Genomic DNA, 24,596 nt, shown 5'->3' on the forward strand with positions numbered 1-24,596 from the left:
GAGAGGAGAGCGCCTTTCGTGTCGCGCAGCCAGCTTGCCAACTCTCCCTCCCCAGCGCCGACCCTCGCAATCCCAACTGCAACTTTTTCCCTTCCGTCTCGGTTTCCCCTTGGCTGCGGCGAGCGGGCGCGGGGCCGGGAAGCTTGGAGCGGGCGGGCGGGCAGCCGCACGGCTGCGGGTGGCGGTGTCGGCGAGAGCCGCGAGCCGGCGAGTGGGTGGGTGGGTGGGGAAGGAGGAGGGAGAGGACCGGGTGGGGGGGGTTGGGAGAGGGGTGTGGGGAGGGGAGGGAGGGGGGAGATTCCGCTCTTCTGCCGCTCCCAGCCCGGGCGGGGGGCAGGGGGAGGAGGCCACGACGAGGGAGGGGAGGAGGGAGGGAGGGAGCCGAGGAAGACGCTCCGATAACCCGTGCGTTTCGTAAGGCTCGGAGCACTTGTACATTTCTGCAGGCGCGCAGCGAGCCATTCGCGGCGGCTGCTGCAGCTCCGACTGCATCTTCCTCCTTCTTCCTCCAGCACTGGGTGTGTGTATGTGTGAGTGTGTGTGTGTTTTGCAGGTGTGTCCGTTTTAATTCTGCCCAGTAGGTGGGACTTGGTGACTTTAGCACCATTTTTCCTTTTCCTTTCCCCCCCCTTTTTATTATTATTATTTTTGCCTTCCCACCGTCTGTTGCAACCCGGCAAAGTCTCGGAGTCGGAGAGCGCGCCTCGCTTCCAGAGCCCCTGGACCCGACAAGCCGGCGAGCGCCGAGCCGGCCACCATGCCCGGCAGACCGCGCCACTAGGCGCTCCCCGCGGCTCCCACCCGGCGGCGGCGGCGGCGGCGGCCGCGATGGTTTCAGACGCTGAAGGATTTTGCATCTGATCGCTCGGCGTTTCAAAGGCAGAGGCCCCCCTCCCCCTTCCCCCCTCCCTCGCCGTCTTTGTTTCCTTCCCCCCCTGCTCTCCCCACTCCCCCCACCCCACCCCCCTCTCCTCTCCTCCTCCTCTTTTTTAGAAGCAGCGATCGGAGATGGATGTCTCTCTTTGCCCAGCCAAGTGTAGTTTCTGGCGGATTTTCTTGCTGGGAAGCGTCTGGCTGGACTATGTGGGCTCCGTGCTGGCTTGCCCTGCAAATTGTGTCTGCAGCAAGACTGAGATCAATTGCCGGCGGCCGGACGATGGGAACCTCTTCCCCCTCCTGGAAGGGCAGGATTCAGGGAACAGCAATGGGAACGCCAGCATCAACATCACGGACATCTCAAGGAATATCACTTCCATGTAAGTCAGGCGGCCGCTCCCCAGCCCGCCTCCCCCTCGCTCGGTGTCTCCCTTTCGCCCGCCCGCGGCCCGGGAGCCGGCCCTACGCCCGCCCCAGCTCGCCACTACCCGCTGCCCGCCGGGCGCGCGTCAGGCTCGCTCTGGCTCGAGAGATGCTCTCGGGCTGCGTATTCCAGGTGACTCTGGCCCTGGCGAAGCGTGATTCGGTGATGCTTGTGTGTACCTCTCCCGGGAGAGGACCCTAGAGCGGGCCCAGGGCTTTCGGGGCTCAGCTCCCGCCCCCGCCCCCACCCCACCCGCTGTAGGCTCATTTCGAGGGTGCGAATTGGGTTCTTTGCCCCCCACTAAATAGCAACAGTTTGGCCACGCTCAAGTGGAATAAAGTAGACGAGGCTCGATTTCCTGGCAGAGGCAGCGGCAGCGATAGCGGCGGCGCAGGCAGCGCTTACCCGGGAGGGAAGGTGACAGATAGGGACTGCTTGCGATCCAGCCGAGAGATGTTTTAACTATTTCCTTTTGAGACAGCAAAACACGCTGACAAGTAAACAAGTTGGGAGCTGGCTGCTCATGGGGAGACTTTGGACGTGTCCAGGCCGTCATGGACGCCTACCTCGTCCCTTTCCCTGGCGCCGGCCGGCCCTCTCCAGCCCCATTTTGGGCATTTCTGAGGACACCCCCTTTTCCCACCCTCATCTGCATCTGGGCGCCTACAGATCCCTTTCTCTGCTTGGGCTTTGATGACTGCTCTGGATAATTCCCAGTCAGGATGATGAAGGGAGGAAGGACGTGTGTTTTGGGAAGGGGGTTTCTTCTAGCATGGTGCGGATCTGTTTATGTGGAAAATTGAACTCTGCTTGGCGTTTGCCTGGTTCTGCCCCATCTGAGACCTGTGGTGACCTGCTCTTATTTTTCTTTAGTAGAGATGGGGAACAGAAGCATAGGAAGGGGAGGAAGCAAGAGCTTAGGGACCTGTGAAACTGCCCATCCTTTCTTTTATTCCTTGGCCAGGTGACCTCCCCCCCTTCCAATCCTGCCACCCTACAGAAGGGTGTGGATGCTCTGGGATGTTCAGAGGATGGTTCTCCTTTATTTCTCCTCAAGGTTCCCATCCCCTGGGAACCTCCAGGAGTGGGTAGGATGCTGAGAGAGGTTTGCCCCGAAGTGCTGGCCAGGTCTGAGGAAAGCATTTGGGGTGGCCCTTTACCTCTTGAAAGGACTCAAGCAAGAGGGGCTGAACGTGCCATTGGTGCTGCTCTCCTAGCGTCAGCTCTCTCTTGCTTCAGCCCAGTGCGATGGGGCCGCAAAGCCAGGAGGAATTGCAGTCCTGCTCTCTCCAAAGCCCGCCAGCCCTCTTGGCTTAATGGAGACTGCTTTCGTTCTTGCAGCTGACAGTTCTAGGGAAATGAACAGCCCAGGAGATATTCCTGACTCCTGGCTCAATGTGGACCCGTATCTCAGCTCTGTTGTTCACCCCTCACCACCTTCAACCTGGCCAGGGATGATAAGACAAGCAGCCAAGGCAGTGGGGTAGGAGGAGGAGGGCAGGAGAAGTAGGATGAACCTAGTTGTCCCTCTCCTTCCTTGTAGGCCACAGTGTCCTGCATCCCTCAGGATGTAGGGAAAAGGGCCATTGGTGAGATTGTCAGGAAAACTGTCTTGGAAGTACACATCTGGGGGAGCCATGTGTGGAGAAGTAGACAGAGCTCAGTGGCTAGTCCTGGTACTTGGGAGTCCAAGCTAGGGATTTCCAAGGGAGTAGGTGGGCTACCGGTTGAAGAGGAGGAGCCCCAGGAGTCTGTGGGAGCCAGTGAGCTGCATCTAGTTTGTTCCGTGTTCCATGGATATGGATGTGTGTATCTGTTGGAAGGTAGCTACCGTGGGAGGCAGAGATGGTCACAATCACGTAGGCTCTTTATAGCCACACAGAGGTGTCACTCCTTTGAAAATGAGGCTCAGGGAAGCAGTTTGACAGGGAAGAGTTGGGTTGGTCTTTCCAGGCTGCTGGATACAATGGTGATGGGAGGAGCCTAGCCTAGGGTAGCCTCTGACCCTCTTTGGCATTGGAGGGGACCCTAAGAGAGCAGCTGGGGGGATAGCAAACAGGGAATGGGGTGGAAACCCCTCTGTGTATGTCCCCATTCTTGTTTTAGGGCTGGAACCCTGGCAGACTGGCAGGACTCTTTCCCCCAAATCTGCCTCAACACCAAAGAGCAAGGGAACTGTATTCCCTAGGAGCTGTGGGAGTGGCATATTGGGAAGGGTCAGAGGTCATGGGTCGGATGACCTTTCTTCGCCCCATTTCTCCCCAGTGCCCTGTTATATATGTGACTGATATTGACTGACCTCAGGAAAGGGCCAAGCCTTTTACTCTGGAGGCAGACAGCCTGGAGAGAGGGAGAGGAGTCTTGTTCACCCTGGAAAGAGCATGTCGCTATCCCTATTTTACCCCTGAGGAAATGGAGGCTCAGGTGGTAAAGTAACTTCGTCCGGGGTGGAGCCAGCCTTAGGAATATGTTCTCTCCAGCACACGATTGCACTCTACAGGATGAAGGGGCTTGAGGGGCGAGTGGAAGGGCCTTGCCTTAGCTTGGCCTGGAGAAGTGCTCTTCGAATTTATGATGTTTGCAGAGACAAGGTTTTGAGGAGGCCCCCAGCCTCCTGTCAGCCTAAAGCTCTGGGGACTGGTGTTTGCTTCTAGGTGGGCTTGGATGGGCTCTAGGTATAAGGAGGGTGGGGCCTCTGCAGATTCACCCTCAGGTCCCTCCCTTGGGTGCTGGATGGATTGTCTTGAGTTTTCAGAGGCACAAGAGGTCCGTGACCCTGTGGTTCTGCTTCTCAAGGCAGTATGTGGGATGGTTCCTGTCCCTATCTGAGCCTGGCCGAGGGCTGCCTTGGGTGGACGGCTACCACCGCTTCCACCACTTCATTGTATCATGAAGAAATTAGGTATAAAATGTCAGGGTAGAAGTGTGGGATCTCACTTCTGCCCCTCTCAGTGCCAAGCTGCTCCAAAGGACTTTTCCTTTTGGACTTTTTGTTCAGGAGACCAATCCTTCTGCCATAGAAGCTCTTGACACACAGTGGCCTCATCTAGAAATGTCAATGCGCAGCCACGCCCAACCAGTCTCTGACGTCACAAAGGCAGGAGGGTGGTGGCTGGGATGGTGGGCTGTCTGGGCTGGGTTGGAGTGGTGCCTCCTTGGCTGTTAGAAAGAAGATGGAAAGAAGAAGATGGCATTTCTGGGCCAGATGTTCTTGAAACTAGTTGCCTGGGCTTGCAAAGACCATGGGCTCTTGGCTGGGATGCTGAGCTGCCAGCTGGGTGTCACCCCTAGCCACCACAGCATTTGGCAGCTGTCTGGTCCCTTTATTTTCCCTGCTTCCCCTGAAGACTCTCTCCTCACTGGCAGAGGGGGCACATGGGGCTTTGCCACATTGACTCTTTGATTCTCCACCTTTCTAAGTATCAAGGGGAGACTCAGCTTTGGTAATTACCAGTGAAAACTGGGGTCCCAGCAAAAGTGTGAACCAGGCCCCAAAGCCATCAGTCAGGAGGCTTAGCAAGGTGCTCAAGCCCCAGGATTGGAGCTAGGCCTGAGGGAGGAGGCATAGGGGACTTTGAGGTGAGATTTGGAAGGGGCAGTAGTTACAGCCCTGGGGAAAGAGATTCTTCCCGGATAAAAGCTGGGGCCCTGGACCCCACTGGTCTTGGGATTTTACACGGAGGCAGGGCTGTTGGTTGGCTTCAGGCCCTCCCTGGATCTAGAGTTTCAGCCTCAGCAAGCCCAGTAGGTCAAGCTTCCATAGGACTCCCTGGGGCCAAGGACATTGGCCCTGCGGTTTCATGGAACCTGCAAATGTGAAAGCTTTGGGCAGAATCAGCCTGGCCTGCCAATAGCTTTGACAGTACTTGTGTACCAGCTCCAGGACAGTTGAGCTTGGAGCCTGGAGGCTCCTCAGGGTCCTGCCAGGCTCCCGCCACCCTTCTGCCTGGCCAAGTGTGCTGCTGAAGGGAGGGAGGGCCTGACACTGGCTTGTCTGTGATGCTGTCTGTCCTTACCCTGCCAGTCAGCCCTGGCTGGTCCTTCCTTCTGTCTGAGGAAGGAGCAGGGTGCCACCCCAGGTGAATCTTGAGTGGGTAGGTGAGGATAACCTGTGGTCCTCTCTGGGGATGGCCCTTGCCAGTATGGTGGTACCTCTACTGTGGCCTGTGGTTCCTATCCCAAGTTCTCCATTGAGTGGTTTATGTTGAGGTCACAGGCACCTCATTGGCCTCTCTTCCCAGAAAGTAGCAGGTTAGGAATAGGGGAAGGATTGGGAAACACAGGTATGTCCTGACCCTTCTCCTAGCCCTCTTGAGGTGTGCATCACAGGGCTATGGTCTTTCTGATCTTATGAATTCAGCTATGAATTGAGGCCATGGGGTACAGTGTCCCTTCCAGTTTGGACCTCTGTCATCCCCGAACCAAGGAACATCCCCCAGGAAGCTCAGCCAGGCCAGGGCTAAGGGTCCCTTTTTTGGGATGGTGGTCAGTCTTGTGATAACACCAAGAGGAGGGCGTATTGGGTCTCTCACTGGCTGTGGGCCACTTGTCATTTCCTCCTTCCTCCCTCTCCCACATCTAGAAATCTCAGGTCACACAGACTTTGAAATAATTTGTGATATATGACACAGTTTGAAGTCAACTTCCTAGACCAAATGTCACACTTAAAAATGTGCCAGGGCCTGCAGCCTCTCCTTAGTGGCTGGGTACCTAGCTTCATGCCCCCCATTCTGCACCCTGGGCTCAGGGCCAGGAAGACTCTTCATGTTCCCCACAAAGTTCTCAACCCATTGCTGGAGCAGGGGCCTCCACTGGGTGAGAGAAGGAAACATTAGAATTCTACTTGAAAGTATTCTTGCCTAGAAAAGGGAATATTTAATATTTAATGTATAAAGATACCTAAGCACATGATAAATATGAGTATTTGGGTTGCAAATTTTTTTGTTGCCAAATCATGTAAAATAAAATTAAAAAAAGCATGGTGCCCTCGTTCTTGTCATAGGAAGGTGCTGAGCTTGAGAGGAAGGTGAGTGAGGGACAGGAGAGGTGATACTGAAACCCCTGGATCTCCCTCTTGGTGCTGTTCCAAGGGGAATTTGACGAATTAGGCAGTGGACAGAGGGACATGAGGCAGACCAGGTGAGGGCAGCTCTCAAAAGATGATCTCCTAGTACTTATGAGGAACCTGCCTGTTTGTCCCAATGAAGCAAATTCTCCATCTGTATGAATTACCCACACCCATTTATATTGATTCCCAGTTTACATGCTACTTAGAAACTGTTGAGTTTGTTTTTGCAAAAACAGACATTATTAGTCCCATTTTACAGATTCACCAAAGTCACGAACAAAACCTGGAGTCCCAGGTGTTTGAGTCGCTCTGGCTCCCCAGTGAAAAGGTCCAGAGGCTTTGGGGTAGCCGGAAGCTGCTGCTTCTGCGCCATGGCCCTGCCGCTGCATGTCCTCTGGTGTGTTGGGAAGGGGGATGCTGAACATTTTTATCCAGAAGGTGGTTTCACTTTCAAGGGGCGGGGGTATGGTAATGACCTGTTTCATGGGACTTGTGGAGGGCGGTGGAGTGTCCTGGTAACTGTTCTAAAAGTAGCCTAATGGAGGCTGGACTTATTGGAGGCTGGTTGACAACAGATCTGGTGACCAACTGAGCCATCAGCTCAAGTCATTTATCATTCCCTGAGCCTCACCTGTCTCTGCTTGGGAAACGTGACTACTCTGGTGGCAGGGCCCATTGCAGGCTCCTTTCTGATGGGGTTGGTCATCAAAGAGTAAGGACTCCATTAAAGCCCAAACCAAAGCTCAGCATCCGCTGGAGTCTTCAGAACCCTCCAGGAGGATCCCCCCAAGTTTTAGCTGCCCTAATCACAGGGCCCACCCGCATTCAGAACTGGAGGGCATCACTGCCAGCCCATCCTCCTCTTGTTCCCCCCCGAAGGTCCTGAAGTCCAAAGGGCAGGACTCGCTGGGGGTTCCCAGGTTGCTGGGAGACTTCTCTTCCCAGGTCGGCTCCCAGGTCGGGGTGCGGCCTCCTACTCTACCCTGGCTCCTGTTCTGGGCACTTTGACAAAGCCAGAGCCTCCCCCACAACTGCGTCTCCCTCTGGGGTGATGTTTCCAAATTCAGGGTCCCCAGAGGCGACAAGTGTGTGTGAGGCTGGCAGCCCCAGGGCTCCTGGCAGCCCGCAGCCCACGCCAATTAGAAATAAACTCAATGAGAGTTTCTGCTGAGCTATTTACATGTGGGACTGCAGAACTGGGCTCGGCACACTTGGGAGCCTGTCCTTTCTCTCTGGTCACACCTCTGTCCCTGGTCCCCTGCTGGCTTATCCCACCTAAAGGGTCCCAGGTTCTGGGTGATGGAAGATTCAGAATTTCTTCCTCAGGTAGACATCATCAGACATGGAGACTCTAGAGGCTACTCTCGTCCTCTGCCCAGTTTTTCCAGCTGCTCCTCCAGCCCTGTGGACAAATCTCTTCCCTCCTCCAGGCCTCAATTTCCTTATCTGTAAGATAAGGATAATCATAACAGCTGTGTTACAGCAGCACTCTGTTGAAGTTCAGTGTCCTGGGTCATGTCTGGCAAAGAGAAAGCTGTCGATACATGATAACTAATAACAGCTAGCATCTATTGAGTACATGATAACTCATTATGGCTAGTATTTATTAAGGACAAGAGAACCAATGGTTGCTAGCATTTATTGAACACTTATTCCAGACACTGTTCAAAGCACTTAAGGATAATACTTCATTGTGGCATCATACCAACTCTATGAATTAAGTGTTATTAGTCCCATTATATGGATGAGGAAACTGAATCCAGGGAAGGTACTTGACTTGCTTAATTTCATACAGCCAATAAGTTTTTAAGTAATCTAGCATTTAAATATTAAGCTCTTTTGCCTATATTCTCTTCCTATATTTGTAAATATACTAACATACACATATGTGTCTATGTATGCATGAATCATGTCTACATATACACATGCACACGAATATATTGCTATTATAAGTTAATAGGAAAGTAAAAACATTGAAATGAAGGTCTTTGATGTTATTCTAATTTCCTAGGTGAGAATTGCCCTGGCTGGGGTTAGAGGGTCAGGCAAACGGGGTAGTTATGAGTATGATGTTGGTCAGGTAGTTTTGGCCAACACAGTCCCTGGCCTCTGATGGTGGAGGAGGCTTTTGGGCTTTCCTCCTGACCCCTTTGACCACCCCATGGTATCCTGGCCTCTGAAGTTGCACCGGTCCCATGGAAGCTGGCAGGGCCTCAGGGAGCTGGTGGCTGGGTCACCAGTCAGCTCCTCTTTGGGTGGAGGCATGGTTCACAGGATGATGTCCCTGGCTGCCCATGGCCAGAGAGAACCTGGAGGGGGTAACAGAGCAGGGAGTGGCTTCTCCCAGCTGGAGCTTTGAGGTTTTGGGGCTGTGTTTGGATGCAAGAAGGAAGGGGGTGGGCAGCCAGAGTTGGGAGCTGGTAGCGCATCTTTCTTGAAGGGAGGATTCCGGGTCTTTCTGTCCCCTTCTCTTGCCACCTGCACAAATAAGCAGCCTCTTATCCCAGTCTCCTATCTGATGCCCCAGCTCTCCATCCTTGCTCACTGATATTCTATCTGTCTCTCTGCAGGGATGAGCTATGAGCATGGGTGATGGCTATAGCTGTCCCCATGGAGACAGAGTGTCCTGCAAAACAGCTAAGATGGCAGGGCATTTGTGAGCACACCCTTATTGTTGCTGCTTCCTGGCTGTATGAATTTGCCATGTCATAGAACCTCTCTGGACCTCAATTTCCACTCCTGGGAGTCGGTGTCACGTAACTCTGCAGCCTGGTCCCCTTAAAGGTTTATTGGTCACTGTTGAAGCCATGTAGTGATGTACTCAACAGGCTTTGTAAATAATCCAGCACGATGTTGGCTATTTCCACTTCCAGATGACTGGGGGAAGATTTTTGACTTAGGAATATCAACACTCTGAACGGTCAATCGGTAGATCTGGAAAGAGACTCAGAAATACTTTGGGTCAAACTCAGTTTTATAGAGGAAGAACTTGAGGCTTATGAGAAGTGAATGGATTTGGCTCAAGCATCCAGTGAATTCCTAGTACAAGGTGGAGCAGGACGCAGGGACTCTGCCTCTCTAGCTATGTGACTGGCCCCCTGCCCTCTGGTGTCTGCTCTGAGGCTGAGGGACGACAGAGGTAGGGGAAAGAGCCTCCAACTAAGAGAGATCTCAGATTAAAGTCCCAATCCTGGCTACCTGTCGCAGTACACCGCATGGTGTGCATGCATCTGGGGGCATCATTGTGCCCCGCCCCCCAAGTGCCTTTCTTCTGTGTTCTGTGCACAGCACGTTTGAGGTCTCTGTAAACAAACCTTAAAGCCTGTGGCTTCCTGCTTGCCAATATGGGCTTCGGCTAGACTCATGGTGACCACCAGAGGGCAGTGCGGCGCACAAGACCGTCAAGGCTGGTGACTGACTTCAGAGGGTGAGGGGTGGAGCCGCAATGTGGCCCTAGCAGGGTGGGAAGTGCATAGTCAGCTTGTACTATCAAAGATTCCCTGAGCCAGGGCTGAGGCGGGAGGTCAGCTCTCCCCTAGGCAGGGCCTCTCTCAGCAAGCTTCTGTGCTTGCTTCTGTGCAGTCCAGCAATATGAAACTCCTGTCCCAGCCTTTCAGGCTCAGGAGCTTCTGGGTTCCCCAGGAAGGGGCTGAGAGAGTGCCCTGGATGGAGGGACTGTCCCCTTTCCGCCACATCTCAGTCCTAGCAGCAGCAGCAAGCAGCGCATTTGCACAGGGGTAATGGAGATGAACCAAGAGTGTAGCATAGCCCAGGAAAATCCAGTCTTGATAGGGACACAGAAAAGCTGATGGACAGTTACACTGTGCAGTGAGCTTTATATACTGGCTCAGGCTGTTTTGATATGCCAGCCCAGGCGTGAAGGCGTCTCTCACCTCTCCCTGCCTTCCAATCCAAATTTGGGAATTACTGAACACCATGTAGGTACTGGGTAAACACTAGGCCCTAGAAATTTTTAGAGATGAGAGCTTGGTGCCATGTCTTAAGCTCTCTAGACCCTGGGTCTGCTTTCAAAGAAGTCCCCATTCAGTGGTGGGCATGAAAGTGCCTTTGCTAACCAGGGGCTTGGGCCTTGCCTCCACGGGCAGTTTCTGTTGCCTCCTGTGACCTGCCAGCCCTTTCTGTTCCAGGCAGGCTTGTTTGAGCAGGGATGGTTCCCATCCGTGTATCAATAAGTCTATGAAGGAGCCTTGTTATCAGCTCTAGCGATCAGGTCTCTTGCTTCTGTAGTGGGTGCTGAGCTTGCAGGGCTGGGTCCTATTCTCTGACCTGAAGGGCCTCCCACAGCTGCCTGACCAAGGGATGCAGACAGGGCTCTCTCTCTTGTGATCAATTTTTTGCCCACCAACGGATTATTTCTGATACTTTTTCTGAGGCTGGGCTGCTGAAGAGCAGGAATGAAAGTTAGCATTTATGACCCTCCAACTGGGCTGGAGCCATCTGCATAAGTAACCATATTTATTTATGGCAACTACTAAATGAAGCTTCAGATTGTGACTCTGCCTCCTACCAGCTGTGACCTGGGCTGGCTATGGAACATTTTTGACCCTCAGTTTCCTCATCTGAAAAATGGTGGTAATAAAAATAATATGGGGTTGTCAGGGGGAACATGAGTAGTGTGTGTAAAACTCTGAATGCTGTTTCCCCTCCCTTTTGTTTTCTCCCCTTGTCATTACCATAATCCAGAACCTCATCCCCACAAGCAGGGGTGCTTTTCACGGCCCTCAGCTGTTCTTCCTGCTCCCAATTTCTCCTCCTCCTCTCTCATTTTACATACCCTCACAGATGCCTTCTCATCAGGGTATTCAGTTAGAACAATTCCAGTGCCCTGAGCTTTTTAGTGACTCTTTTTTTTTTTTCTTTATTGAGAGGTAGCAGGAAAAATAGAGACTTCTTTAGTCAGACAATTTTTTCTGGTTCTGACTCTGTATGGGTTTAGGCAAAGTTGCTCAATGACTCTGAGCCTCGGTTTCCTCATCTGAAAAATCAGACTTATAAAGACATCTTTGTATAGTGGTTGTGGGGATTTGATGAGATTATGCTAAGTACCTGGCATGTGGTGGGTACACAAGGGCTGGCTGGCAAGTATTGCAGTGGAAGTTTCTAAGAGGTGAGGGACAAGGACATTTCAGGGTCCTTAATGAGTGGAATTAAAGGAAATTATGAGGGGAACCAACACGTGGATGAAGCTGAGGGAGGCAACAGGAGGACCCGGGTGGTGTACATTGGAAGAGGAGGCTGACTAGCAGAGGCACGAGTCTACCACAGTGACGGGGAGGTTGCTTTGGTCTGCACAGCTAAGCGACCCATTTGGGGTACTAAATGTCAGAGTGTCCTCCCAGGCAGAGCCTTTCTGCTGCCTGCCTTCCACACTTGCCAGGCCAAGGAGTTGGGTAATTCGGTAGCACCCAGTCTCTGGCAGACGTTGTCCCATGTGGCTTCATGACTGTCCTTGGCCCTGACGCTCTTCCCATTTACCAGCTGACTTCCTTTTGGCTGTTATCATGGAATGATCCTGTCAGGCCCAGATGGGGCTCAGGACCAGCCCTGGTAGAAAGAATTTAGGAATCCTGTGGGAGAGGGGTGACCTCAGATCCCTCAAGTCCATCCTTAAGAACCTCCAAAGCATTTTCCTTTCAGTTCCATGTTAAGTCACAAGAGGGCACTAGACCATGATTTCCGCTGGGAGGGAGGTGCCATTTAGCCTTATTGTGTTTGTGTCGTGGATGGAAGTCTTGTTTTTTTCCTAGGTGCCAGCAACTCTGAGGTCACTGCAAACCAACTTGATTAAACCACAGCCCATAGCACCAAGACTGCAATCTCAAGGGGGGTCTATTTGTATAGTGACAAGGTCATGAAATTTGGTGTCAGAACTGGGTTCCTTGCTCCGCCCCTAGCTTTTTTTTTTTTTTTTTTTTTTAATTATGACTAAGTTATTCGGTTTCCCTGGTCTTTATCTGCAGAGTGGGAGGTGTTGCTGAGATGTTACCACTGATTAAATGGTGTGCGGAAAGTGTCTGGAACATGGTGGATACTCAATGAGCGGCCTTCTGTCTCTTTCTGGAAGAAGGTCAAAGTTAGGCCATAATCCAGGGGATAAGTCTGGGATCCTGTGGGTCTGATGGGGATAAGTCTGGGATCCTGTGGGTCTTCCCTTCTACTCCACCATGAATGCTCTGTGGTTCCAATTCACTAGGGGACAGCAGTGACACCCAGTGGCTGGAATGGAGAACAGCAAGTGTGTTCTGATTGTGGAGGGCGCTGATGATGGGAATTGTTGGGGCCAGATGATATACTGAATCTGAGTCAGGGGCTGTCTGCTTCAGGGAATCCATCAACAGAATATCTCCCCCTTTATGGTTGGGTGCTACTGATGATGCTCTGTGGGCACCAGTGTGGTGATAGCTATTGGGATTTTTCTTGCCTGTGTCCATAGGATGAGGTCACAAATAGAGAAAACCCTGGCAACTGATTGGGTTTATAGAGGTCAACCAATTCTGGCATCTAAAAAGTAAACCCTTTCTGGAGTTCATAGAGTAATACTCTTTTTGAGAGGCTTTAATAGAATCTATCTGGTTGGCCTCAACCAAGAGACTGGAGGTCTCTGAGCCTCGGTGTGTGTATTTGGAAAATGTGGGGGTGGGGCTGGCTGACCACTAGGGCTCTTACAGTTGAATTTGAGTATCAGACATCACTGTACCCCCTTTGTTCAGTATGAGGTGGGGTGAGGTCCAGGGAGAAGAGGGGGACTGGGCTTTAGGCTGTGCTGGTGAACAATCTCCATCCTGGATAAGGGAGGGGCCTTTCCTCAGCAGCGGGGTAGACTTGAGGCTGGAACTGGGGTGTCCGTGGCTCCTCACCTTGCAAAGCCTCTTCATCGATGCACCTGAGATCCAGGAGGGAGCACTGGCAGACGTGCCAGGCTCAGGAAGTTATTTAATATCAGCTTTGCTCCAGATTGCATTTCTGACTCCCTGCCACCTCTTAAGTGGCAGTCATTTTAACAAATGTGGCGATAAGACTCCAAGTGGGAAATAACATGAGGAAGGGGGAGGGGGCAGGGTGTGGAGGAGGGGTGGAGTTTTATTCCCTTGGCAGAAACCTTGCCTTGGAGGCACTCAGGAGGGAGAGTCATAAGAAGAAGAGCTGGGGCCCTGCAAAGCCCCTGGCAGTGAAAGAAGTAATAAGAAGTGCCTGATTTTTAGGGCGTGAAGCCTACAAGCTCCCACTTTCTCTCCAGGGGAGGGCCCTATGTCACTGGTAAATTCTGGCTCCTATCCTTGGGGCAGGTGTAGGAGGGGAGGCCCTACATTCTGTTTTTCCAAAGACTGTGTTCCAAGGGCATAACAGAACACTGATGGGGGCCTGGTGTTGGTGGTGCGCTTGGCCCACTGTGAATGCTGAGCTCCAGTTGTACCTAAGTTGTGGAGTGCCCAGGTGTCTGGCTACCAGCCTTGCTTCCTGCCAAGGGCCTCCTAGGCTCTGGACTGCTGGGGAAGGGGGTGCCAGCAGGGCTAGCCTGGCTCTTCCTTCTGCAGAATGGAGAGGAGGAGCCCATACTCTTTCATCTTGTCCACTTGCATCAACTTGTGCCCAGCTAGATGCTCAGCCCTGGTGTACCTTGTTGAGAAAATAAACCATGATCCTTCCCTCCTGGGAATTTAGAATGAAGGAGGGAAGGAAGGGTTCCATTTACCTAGATAGAGATTTAAAAAATTCTAGATATTCCTGTTCATAGATCCTTTTAATGTTGGAAACAGTGGAGTGAGATGTCAGGATTGTGCCCCTGGCAGTGAGATTGATTTACTGGCCTTGCCCTTGCCCACAGAGCACCTGTGGTGTTCTAGGAGAAGCCACACACTGGAAGGCAAGAGAGGTAGTTTCCATTTCTTTTCCTGTCACTCTCTGCCTGTGCGAGACAAAGATTGAGGGAGAGTGGTTTGCTTGGAAGATGTTATAGCTTGGATCTGGAATGTTCCCCCAAAGCTCATGTGTTGAAAACTTGGTCCCCAATGCAGAAATGTCCAGAGGTGACACTGTTGGGTAGTGACTGGATCATGAGAACTCTGATCTTATCAGTGGATTAATCCATTAGATGGATTAATGGTTTGAGTGGATTATTGGTAGAAACTGTAGGTAGGTGGAACATGGTTGGAGCAAGTATGTCACTGGGAGTGTGCCTGGTGACTATATCTTGTCCCTGACCCCTTCCTTCCTCCCCCCTCATGACTCACTCCTTCCTGGCCACCATGAGTTGAGTTGAGTTCCCACTGCCAGGCCCCGCTTCACCTTGGTCCCCAAGCCATGGAGTACCTGGTCTAAAACCTCTAAAAACCATGAGCCAAAATGAGTATTTCCTCCTTTAAGTTGTTATTGTCAGATATTTTGATCACAGCAGAAGATTTGACTAACACAAAAGGGACCCAGGAAGCCTGGGGGAGGGAGAAGAAATGAAACCGGAAGGAAAGGGCCAGGAGCAGGTATGCTCATGGTTAGAGATTCTGGGGGCACCCGTTCATTCGTGGATCTATTTGAGTATTTATTTAACCTGGGTTTATTTGAGGGCCTCCAATGGGCCAGGCACTTTTGTGCGGGCCAGGAAAGCAGTGGTGAGCTGGACAGAAGAGGTCAACATTGTTGTTCTGAGGTCAAGCAGCAACCTGCTAGGTTCCTGGCTCCTGTACCTGGATCCTGCTCCTGGGGATCTACCTCCATAGATGGGAAGTGGCCAGGTGTGCAGGGGTCCAGGGATAATTCCCTCAGTTCCCCAGGGCCAAGTTCCCAGGAGAAAATTCCATCTGAGAGTGCTTGGTGCAGGGGAAGTCAGCCTTGCCCCCTGTGTGCTGGGTGGAGGTGACCCTGGTGGGATGAGGCACAGGTTGGGACAAAGAGACTGGCCCCACAGGGTGTGGAAGAGTGGGGTTTCAGCTTCCTCTCTCAGCACCTGGCCCTACTCAGAGTTTAACAATTCCCTCCCACCCTCCCCTCCATCTCAGAGCACCCAGGGCCCTAGGAGAGCAGAAACGGCTGGAAGCAGGAAGGGCAACCTTACACCTCTCTGACCTTCATCTAGGATTCATTTTCCAGGCTTATTTCTCATCTCCATGGAAATGACTGGTCACTCTTCCCTGAGCGTCAGCCTTGGACTGTGTCTCCCATCAGGCAACTGCTGCAGCACCCACCCTCCTCCTATCCATCTTATAGTCAAGGCTGCTGTTGTCTGTGGTCAGGTCAGGCTCCACCCCATTGCCCTCTGCTGTGTCTGTCCTTATCTACCCAGGTGGGACCACTGGACAGAAGAGGGTGGCATGGCTAACATCTCTGTCGAGCTGAGACCCTCTGGAGCCTCACCCACGTGCCCTGAATGATATCAGACTTGTGTTTATTTTTTTCCCACTGTGCTGTGAGCTCCCGAAGGCAAGCAAGGTGGCTCCTTCTGCTCTGTCCCCTGTAGCCAGCTCCTGGTAGGGGACAATAAAGACCTGTAAACTAGAACAGGCTCATTTCCTGTGTCACAGCTCTGTGACCTCCTGGCCTGGCAACAGTGCACATGCTTCTGCCTAGATGCCATACACATTGCCCTCAAAGGTCTGCATTCTTCTGTGGGCCTTGGGCTCTGTCCTCAGCACACCCGCCTGTTGGAGGAATCTTCGAATCCTGCTCTTCCTAGTGAGAGCAAGTGCTGTGTGATGCTGCCTTCCAGGCTGTTCTCAGGGCACTCTGATTTTAACCCCTTTTATTCTCAGCACAACCAGGTGAGACACGTACTATTTCAGGTTGAGTAACCCTTATCTAAAATGCTCAGGACCAGATGTGTTTTAGATTTGGGATCATTTTTTGGATTTTGGAATATTTGCATGTACATAATGAGATATCTTGGGGATGGAACCCAAGACAAAACATGAAATTTACTTATATTTCATATAAGCCCAGTAAACATAGTCTGAGGGTAATTTAATACAAAATTCTTTTTTTAAAATTTTTTACTTTTTTTATTGGTTGTTCAAAACATTACAAAGCTCATGACATATCATCTTCCATACATTTGATTCAAGTGGGTTATGAACTCCCATTTTTTTCCCCAAATACAAGTTGCAGAATCACATCGGTTACACATCCACATTTTTACATAATAATACAAAATTCTAAATAATTTTGTACATGAAGTTTCACAATGTGGAATTTTCTACTGGTGGCATCATGCCAGCACTCAAAATGTGTGAGATTTTTAGAGAATTTTGGGTTTTGGATTTTTGGATGGGGGATGCTCAACCCATATCATTCTCATTTTGTGAATGGGGAAATTGTAGTGTAAGCTGCTAAGTGATTTGCCCTGATCATCCAGCTACTAAGTGGCGGGTCTGACTGCAGAGTCATGTGCTCATGCCCCGTGTTGCAGATGACCTTGATCATTTCTTGCCAATCCCCATTTACCTTTAGTTTTGGACCCAGCCCTCCTCCCACAGCAAACAGGCACCCTTCACTGACAGGACACAGGGCTCTGTTCTGACTTTCAACTCGGGCAACGGTGAGGAGCATGGAACAGAAGCCACTCTTGGGACCAAGAGGAGTTTTGGATTTCTCAGTTTCATGGTGTTTCCAACCCCATCTTTAGAAAGTGTCCTCTAAAGGAGTACAGAATGGGTGGGCCTCTCTGGGCCTGTCCCTACCACCAACTTACTGGGTGAGTGTGGGCAATCCATTCTTTCTTTCTGGGCCTGTTTCCTTGTATTAGAAATCAGAGGGATGGACTAGGTGATCTATTTAAAAAAAATTTTTTTTAGTTGTAGATGGATCCAATAACTTTTAAAATTTATTTTTAGTGGTGCTGAGGATCAAACCCAGTGACTCACGCATGTTAAGCAACTCTCTGCCATTGAGCTACAATCACAGCCCCTGCACTAGGTGGTCTTTGAGGCCCCTCTGGCTCTTCCTTCCACTAGTTCTCTTGTGATGGCTGGGAATGGGGAGGTTAGGAAAACCCCCTGAAGCTGGAGGGGGTTGTTTGCCAGGGGCAGAGTCTGTAGGGTTAGGGGCAGGGGCAAGGGCATGGCCTGTGCTGTGCATAGGCATGAGTGGGGTCCTTGTTGCCAAGTGGGCACACATGTTCTGTGGAATGGCACTAGGGGTTTCATACTTGCGTGTATGTGCCCATGACACCAGGGTTTATTAAAGCACAGACTGTCGGGCCCCAGCCCAGGGTTTCTGATTCCATCTGATTCCATCTGCCCTCCTCACCCCTCCAGCCCCCCACCTCCCGGGGAATTTTCATGTTGGTGATGGAGAGGCTGCGGGTCATGACCACACTTGAAGAAGGACTCTTCCTGTGGATGGCTTTCAAGCTATATGTCCTGGAGTGAGATCAGAGGCGATATGGGATTCTGCCAAAGATTTCTGTGAGGGCTGGGGTTGTGGTTCAGTGGTAGAGCGCTTGCCTAGCATGTGTGAGGCACTGGATTTGATCCTCAGCACCACATATAAGTAAGCAAAATAAAGGTCCATTGACAACTAAAAAAATGTTTTTAAAAAAGATTTTTGTGAATAAAGTTTCCCAGACTGTAAACCATCTGAATGCCCCCAATCTCAAAGATATGAATTCACTCTCCAGCACATTCTGACAGGGCTTGTCTGGGTGCCAGTTTCTCTCTCTGTCTGTCTCTGCCCCTCTTCTCGTGTACCCCAAACATGGTACCTGGCTCCATCTTGAGTTTGGCTCCATCCTCACCTCTCCCCACAGTGCTGGACTTGGCATGAACTTGCTTGGACCTACAAGATTCAATATGCAGTTGGGAGGTGAAAACACAGTTATGTTGGACAGAATGCCCTTCCAGACTCAAGTTGATTTGTAAAAATGATTTGGGAGGCAAGAGAAGTAATTCTGTAACCACAGCTCAAGAGCCTTAGTTGGCTCCTAGTTACTCCCACGTCAAGGTCAGAGTTCTTTCTGTGCTTTTGAAGGCTTTCATGTTCAGGTACAGCATCTCTCTGGAGCCTACTGCCTGTTATCCTCCCATGAAAATCCTCTGCCCCGGCCAAACTCATCTTATGTTCATTCCTTAAATAATCCTAAGCATTTCCCACTCTTGAGTCTTTTGATCCAGCTGCTTCCCCTGCCTGGAAATCCTCTGTCCTTCATTCTGCTCATCTGGATCCTTCCTATTAACTCTAGTCTCACTTTTGAGATACTCTGTTGTCCAGACCTCCTTTATGGATCGCTCTATCTTTGCAGTCCCGTGGCTGTTGTATGTTGAGTGCTTTTTCTTCAGGCCTGGGGGTTTATACAGTAGCTCATTTAATCAGAACAACAACCACATGCATGGAGAATGGCTCTCATTTAGCAGATGAGGAAATAGAGACCAAAAGATGCAAGAGCTTGCCTCAGGTGGGAGCTGTAAACAACAGTTAGGATTCAGACCCCGGCTGACTGCAGAGCCTGTGGTCCCATGTTTATTGCAGCAGTGGGTGCAAAAGCAAAGCAATTGGAGACAACCCAGAATGTCATCAGGAGACATTTGAATCGAAAGATGAATCACGGCACATTGAAATGATGGAATCCTATATAGCAGCTACAATAAAAACCCTGTTCTCTGTGTAGTAACATGGCTATATTTTGAAAACAAAATACTAATGGGAAAAAAAGCAAATTGCAGAATGACATGCCATATATGTAAGTTAAATATCACAACTGATACAATGTATTGTTTATGGACATGATTATGTAGTAAAAAGATAAAATTATGGCTAGATACAAACCAGTTTCCTTATAGCTTTATCTGTAGGGAGAGAGAGGCGGGAGGAGGGAGAAATGGAGGGAGGAAAGGAAGGGATGCAGAGGGTCTGAACTTTATCTGTTATGTTTTTCTCCTCTTTCTTCACGATCGTTGCATATGATCCAGTGGTAATGCTTCTTCATTCCAGGAATGGGTAGATAAAGGATTCAACATATAATCCTTTGTTTTTTTTTTCTCTACTAAAATAAAACTCTAGAAGCCCTAAGCAACAAAAATATCATTATGCACATCAGATTTGTAATTTAAAACAAGAACAGTATTAAAGTCATTGTATGTATTGGCCACGGCTGCCATAACAAAGCCTGGGGTGTCTTAAGCAAAAGGAATTCATTTTCTCACACTCTGGAGTCTGGAAGCCCAAGATCAAGGTGTCAGCAGTTGGCTTCTCCGGAGATCGCTCTCCTTGGCTTGCAGACAGCTACCTTCATGCCGTGACTTCACATGGTCTTTCCTCTGTGCGTGTCTGTGTCCTAATTTCCTGTTATAAGGACGCTCGTCATATTGGATTAGGGGCTACCCTAATGACCTCATTTTATCTTAATTGCCTCTTTAAAGACCCTCTTGCAAATATAGTCACATTCTGAGGTCTTGGGGGTTCAGCATATGAATTGGGGGCAAAGGGTCACAATTTAGCAATCCACACACACTCAAAAAGGATGTCTGCTGAAATTAACATAGATTTTCCAGGGGCAGAATTCTGAATTCTGCAGAAGTTCATCAGAGCTGAATTTTCCTCAGTTTTCTGGTTCCTCTTGCTGCTGGTGCCCTAGCATCTGTGTGGTTGGCATTGTGGCCAAGGTGGCCCCATAGAAGAGGTTGCACAACTCTAGGTGAAACAGAGATGGAAAGAGGAAAGGACACACACAAGCAAGCACAAAAGCCCAGATGGTTCCCGGGGACGGTTCTGATTGTTTTACATTTAAACAATGTAAGGGGTAGTTAAGTAACGCAACATCTCTATCAATTGTGCTATTTTTCTATTTCTCCCTCTTGTTAATCAGTTAACTTATTAATTTGATATCTCAAGAGTTGACGTTGAAGACCTTGTTCGAGTCAGCCACCCAGTGGGCAGTGGGGGACTCCTTACCCCCGGCCCTACCAAATGGCAGCAGACTAGAACTGTAGATTTGGGGTAGCAGTAAGGAAGAATGTCCCAAAAGAATGGCCACAAAATGGAATTGCTTTCCTTGGGATGTATAAATAAATAGACTTTACCTCCATCTTATCATTTGATAATAAAAAATCTCATTCAGAAAAATTTGCATCCATATAACCACGAGCTAGAGCCTGTAATTAACATTTTATCTGCCTTGCTTTACTACATTGTCCATCCACTCATCATTCCTCCATCCACTCATTTACCCGTCCTATTTTTCTGATGCATTTCAGAATAAATTGCAGATGTTGGTACAATGCCCTGCAATACTTCTGCCTCTATTTCATTAGAATTCAATATTTGTTTCCGTTTGAGGTAGCATTTCTATTCAACGAAACGCATAGATCTTAAGTGTCCATCTTCTGCCTTGTGACAAATGCATACACCTGTGCCACCTATGCCCATTCAGATTCAAAATGTTGTCACCTGGAGAAAGTTCCCTTATGTCTTTTTCATCTCCACCACCAGCTCCCCAGAGGGAAACCACTGTTTTGATTTTTCACCTACAGATTGCTTTGGCCTGCCCTACAGCTTCCTATAATGGAATCGTATCATATGTATTTAGCAAGAATGGCTTTGCGATTCCCCCTCGTTGTTGCAGATGTCAGTATTTGGTTCTCTTTTATGGCTAAGTAGTGTGACATTGCACGTACGGCAAACCTGAGTTTATCTGTTCTCCTGTTTTTGGAACTGTGGGCTGTTTCCAGTTTTGGACTATTATGGGTAAATCTGCTATGAATATTTTGGTACAAGCCTTTTGGTGAACATATGCTTTTGTTTTTTCCTGGGTCACTCCCCGCGAGTGGAATTTCTGGGATGTGTAACGAAATTTGTGTTTAACTGTATAGGACACTGTCTGGCCTGTTTCTGAAGTGGTTGTACCAGTTTACCTACTAGGTCTGCTTTTGATTAATCTGGGTCAGGAGAGGTTCATTTACATAAGTCCTGGAAACAAGACCCATGGTGTCTTTGTCTTAGGTGGGGCAACTGAGGGGCAGAGGTGGCATCCTTTGCTCAAGGTCACTTACCTGGCAGTTGGCAGAGCTGAGCTCCTGACTCAGTTTCCATGTGTGTGGGTGTGGGGGAGCTCCTTCAGGTGCTCCCAGTCCCCTGTTCTTTCTGAGCCCCCTATTCTCTCTGACACTGTGAAAGTCAGGGCCAGGTGGGCACTTGGTGCTCTTTGGTGGGGCTGAGCCCCTGGGCTGGGATGCTCTAGTCCAGAACCTGAGTGCTTTCTCAGAGTCCTCTGTCTACCCCAGCTTTGCTGCACCTGCCAGGGGCCCAGGCTGGGTCCCGATTCATTGCACAACTTCCCTGGGTTTGTACCTCCCACCCCCAAACACTTCAGCTGGGAATCCTGTGGGAAGGGGTTTAGATGTCAGTCCTAGTGAAATAAGAAGTCCATGAGGGTTTTTCCTTTTAAGTAGGAGATGAATCCATTTCATCTTAAGAGATGGGAGATACACACACACACACACACACACACACACACACACACACACACACACACGCCAGAGAAAGAAGGGCCACGTGTATGGGATTCCTTGGGAGGGCCCTTCATCCGGCTGGGACAGGTGGAAGGATTTCCCAGGGGAAGGGACAACAGAGCTGGAACTTGAAGGATGAGCAGGCATCAGCTACTGAGAGAGGTCAGACGTAATGGAGGTTATTTTAAATAGAGGGAAGAGTGTGAAGAAAGCTCTGGAAGCAAGAAAGCCTGTCAGGAGCTAAGGGAAGGTCATCCTGGATGGAGAAGCAGGTAGTGGACAGATCATGGAAGACTCAAGGACTGTGGACTTCTCATAGAGGCAGGGTGGTTGTGAGCTGAGGAGTGAGTGTTTTTTTTCCTCTTTTTTTTTGGTGCATTATAGTTGTAGATAGTGAGGGGGATTTATTATTATATATTTGTACTTGCACATAGCAATATAATTTGGCTAATATCACTCCCCAGAACTTTCTCTCACCTTCCTCTCCTCCGGCTTCCCTGGTCCCTTTCCTCTACTGATCTCTCTTTCATTTTCATGAGATTCTCCCTTTCTTTTCCTTTTTCCTCCCTGGCTTCCACAAATGAAAGAAAACATAAGACCTTTGACCTTCTGAGTGTGGCTTATTTCACTTAACATAATGTTCTCAAGTTCCATCCATTTTCCTGCAATGACACGATTTCATTTTTCTTTATGGCTAATTAAAGCTCTATATTGTGTGTATATGTACGTATCCCTTTTCTTTATCCACTCATTCATTGATGGACACCAAGGCTGGTTCCATGATTTGGCTATTGTGAACTGTGCTGCTACAAACATGGATATGCACGTATCACTGTAGTGTGATGACTTTAATTCTTTAGGGGATAAAAATTGAGGAGTGGTATAGCTGGTCATAGGGTGGTTCTATTCCTAGTCTTTTGAGGAACCTTCATACTGATTTTCATGGTGGTTGTATTAATTTATAATCCCTCCAATAGTGTCAAGGCGTCAGGTTTTGTCCTATTTGTCCCACCAGTGCTTAGTATGTGCCTGGTTAAGTAAGTGCTGGGCTGACCCATGAATGAATGAATGAATGAATGAATGAATGAATGAGGAGACCTCCAGCGGGGGGCGGTAGGCTGTGGGGACTTTTTCAAGGTCAGGGTTGCTCAGGTATGAACTGGGTTCTGAGAGAGGCAGATGCAGTTGGGCTGAGGTGGGGTCCATCACCTCTAGGCCAGAAGTCCAGCCAGTAATTCTCCACCTTGTTTGCTAACATATCAGCCGCAGGCAGAGATTGGCCTGGCCTCATCTGAAAGGCACCAAGGGGCATGGTGAGGGAACTCCAGCTCAGGAATGCCACTTACTAAAATATATTTGTTTATTCAGAGATTTAATTAACATGTTTAAATATTAAAGAGTAAACAACGTGTGTCTAGTGGGACTCAACATTTACCAACAGGAGTTCTGGCTTATTTGATGATTTGTGTTTTCTCTGCCCTAAGAGTCATGTTCCAGGCTCTCGTTTGGGGGTGCTGTGGGAGTGGAGGTTCTCCCAGGACAGGACAGGGAGGTGGGACTAGGAGAACAAAAAGTCGGGAGAGGAGGATCAGGGTATTGTCAGGACCCGAAGGAGGTACACGGAGGTGGAGAAGGGAGGGGAGGGGAGGAGGAGGAGAAGGCAGAGGGCAATTTTCTAGAAAGGCGGAGCTATCCAGGCAAAAGACACCAAGACACTGCATTCAGTTTCTGCTGAGAGAAGAGAGAAATTTGGAATTTTAGGACAATGGGACCAAGGTGCACAATAAGACGGCTGGTGGTCATTAGGACGTCTTTGGGGGAATCTCTACAGCTGGGGGACTGAGGGGTCTTGAGGTGTGCTCCTATGAGGATACTCCACGATCCTGCAATCAATTTTCAGTTTCCGTATGCTACTTTTTGTGGGATTAGCTTCTCATCAGGATGCCAAAAGAGACTGCAGGCTGGGTAGTGACTGGGTAGAAGCAGCTCCATGACTTGTGGTCTCAGTGAGGGAGGGAAAGGTCTAGAGGGAGAGGGAGACCCCAGTAGAACTCCATGAAACCAGGGGTGTTTTGCAGATGATCTGCATTACAGTATCTCTGCAAATGAAGTCCTGGATGCGTACAGATTACACCGGGGGTTATTTATTGGCAATGCGCTCTACGGTTTTAATTTTTTCTTTTTGCTTATTCAGGCTTTAGCTCCAGAGGAAAATAGCCTGGGGTGGCTCCGAAATAGATTCTCTCTGCCCCATTAACTTATTCAGTGAGTTTAATGGTCCTTTTTCCTCTCAGCCTTGAAGCCATCATTAAAAGGCAGAGATTTATAAAAGCAAAGACACTGAGCTTTAGTCAAACTCTCATTCTGGGCTGGGGGAGACCAGGGTCCAGGGCAGCTAGGTCCCTGCTTCTGCCCAGCTTTGGTCGTGAGGATCTGGAGTGGGTCCAGGACCTCAGGACAGAAGCTCTCCGCGGAGTAGATGGTTTCCTGGTTCCTTTGGGGCATGTGACACCACTCCTCAAAAGCTCTTAGGGGTGAGTGGCCCTGGCTCTCCCAGCTCTCCCGGAGCAGGAGTCACAGGTGTCTCTGAAAAGCCTGAGGCTGAGCTCCCTCTGGTCCTTAGGAGGCCTCTCAGGTTTTTCTAGGGACGTCCCCTGGCTCCCCTCATGGCCACCACTCACCATCTGCTGTGGGTTGGTTTATAGAAAATCAACTCACAGAAGTCACTTCACAAAGGGACCAACTTGTCAGGAGCCAGTTCCCTTCAAGCCAAGTG

The 24,596-nt window shown here is 49.8% G+C and overlaps 1 protein-coding gene across 7 annotated transcripts in view; it reads left to right on the plus strand.

Annotated features, from left to right (window-relative positions):
- Positions 1–1,008: 1,008 nt before the first annotated feature.
- Ntrk3 (neurotrophic receptor tyrosine kinase 3) overlaps positions 1,009–24,596 on the plus strand; it is a 372,623-nt gene continuing 349,035 nt past the window's right edge. For all 7 annotated transcript variants that reach the window (XM_026388161.2, XM_026388162.2, XM_026388164.2 and 4 more), the window contains exon 1: positions 1,009–1,256. In XM_026388161.2, coding sequence (XP_026243946.2) covers positions 1,009–1,256 — 248 coding nt within the window. The remainder of the gene's footprint in view (positions 1,257–24,596) is intronic.

This window comes from Urocitellus parryii, chromosome 6 (assembly GCF_045843805.1).
Source record: "Urocitellus parryii isolate mUroPar1 chromosome 6, mUroPar1.hap1, whole genome shotgun sequence".
Classification (NCBI taxonomy): domain Eukaryota; kingdom Metazoa; phylum Chordata; class Mammalia; order Rodentia; family Sciuridae; genus Urocitellus; species Urocitellus parryii.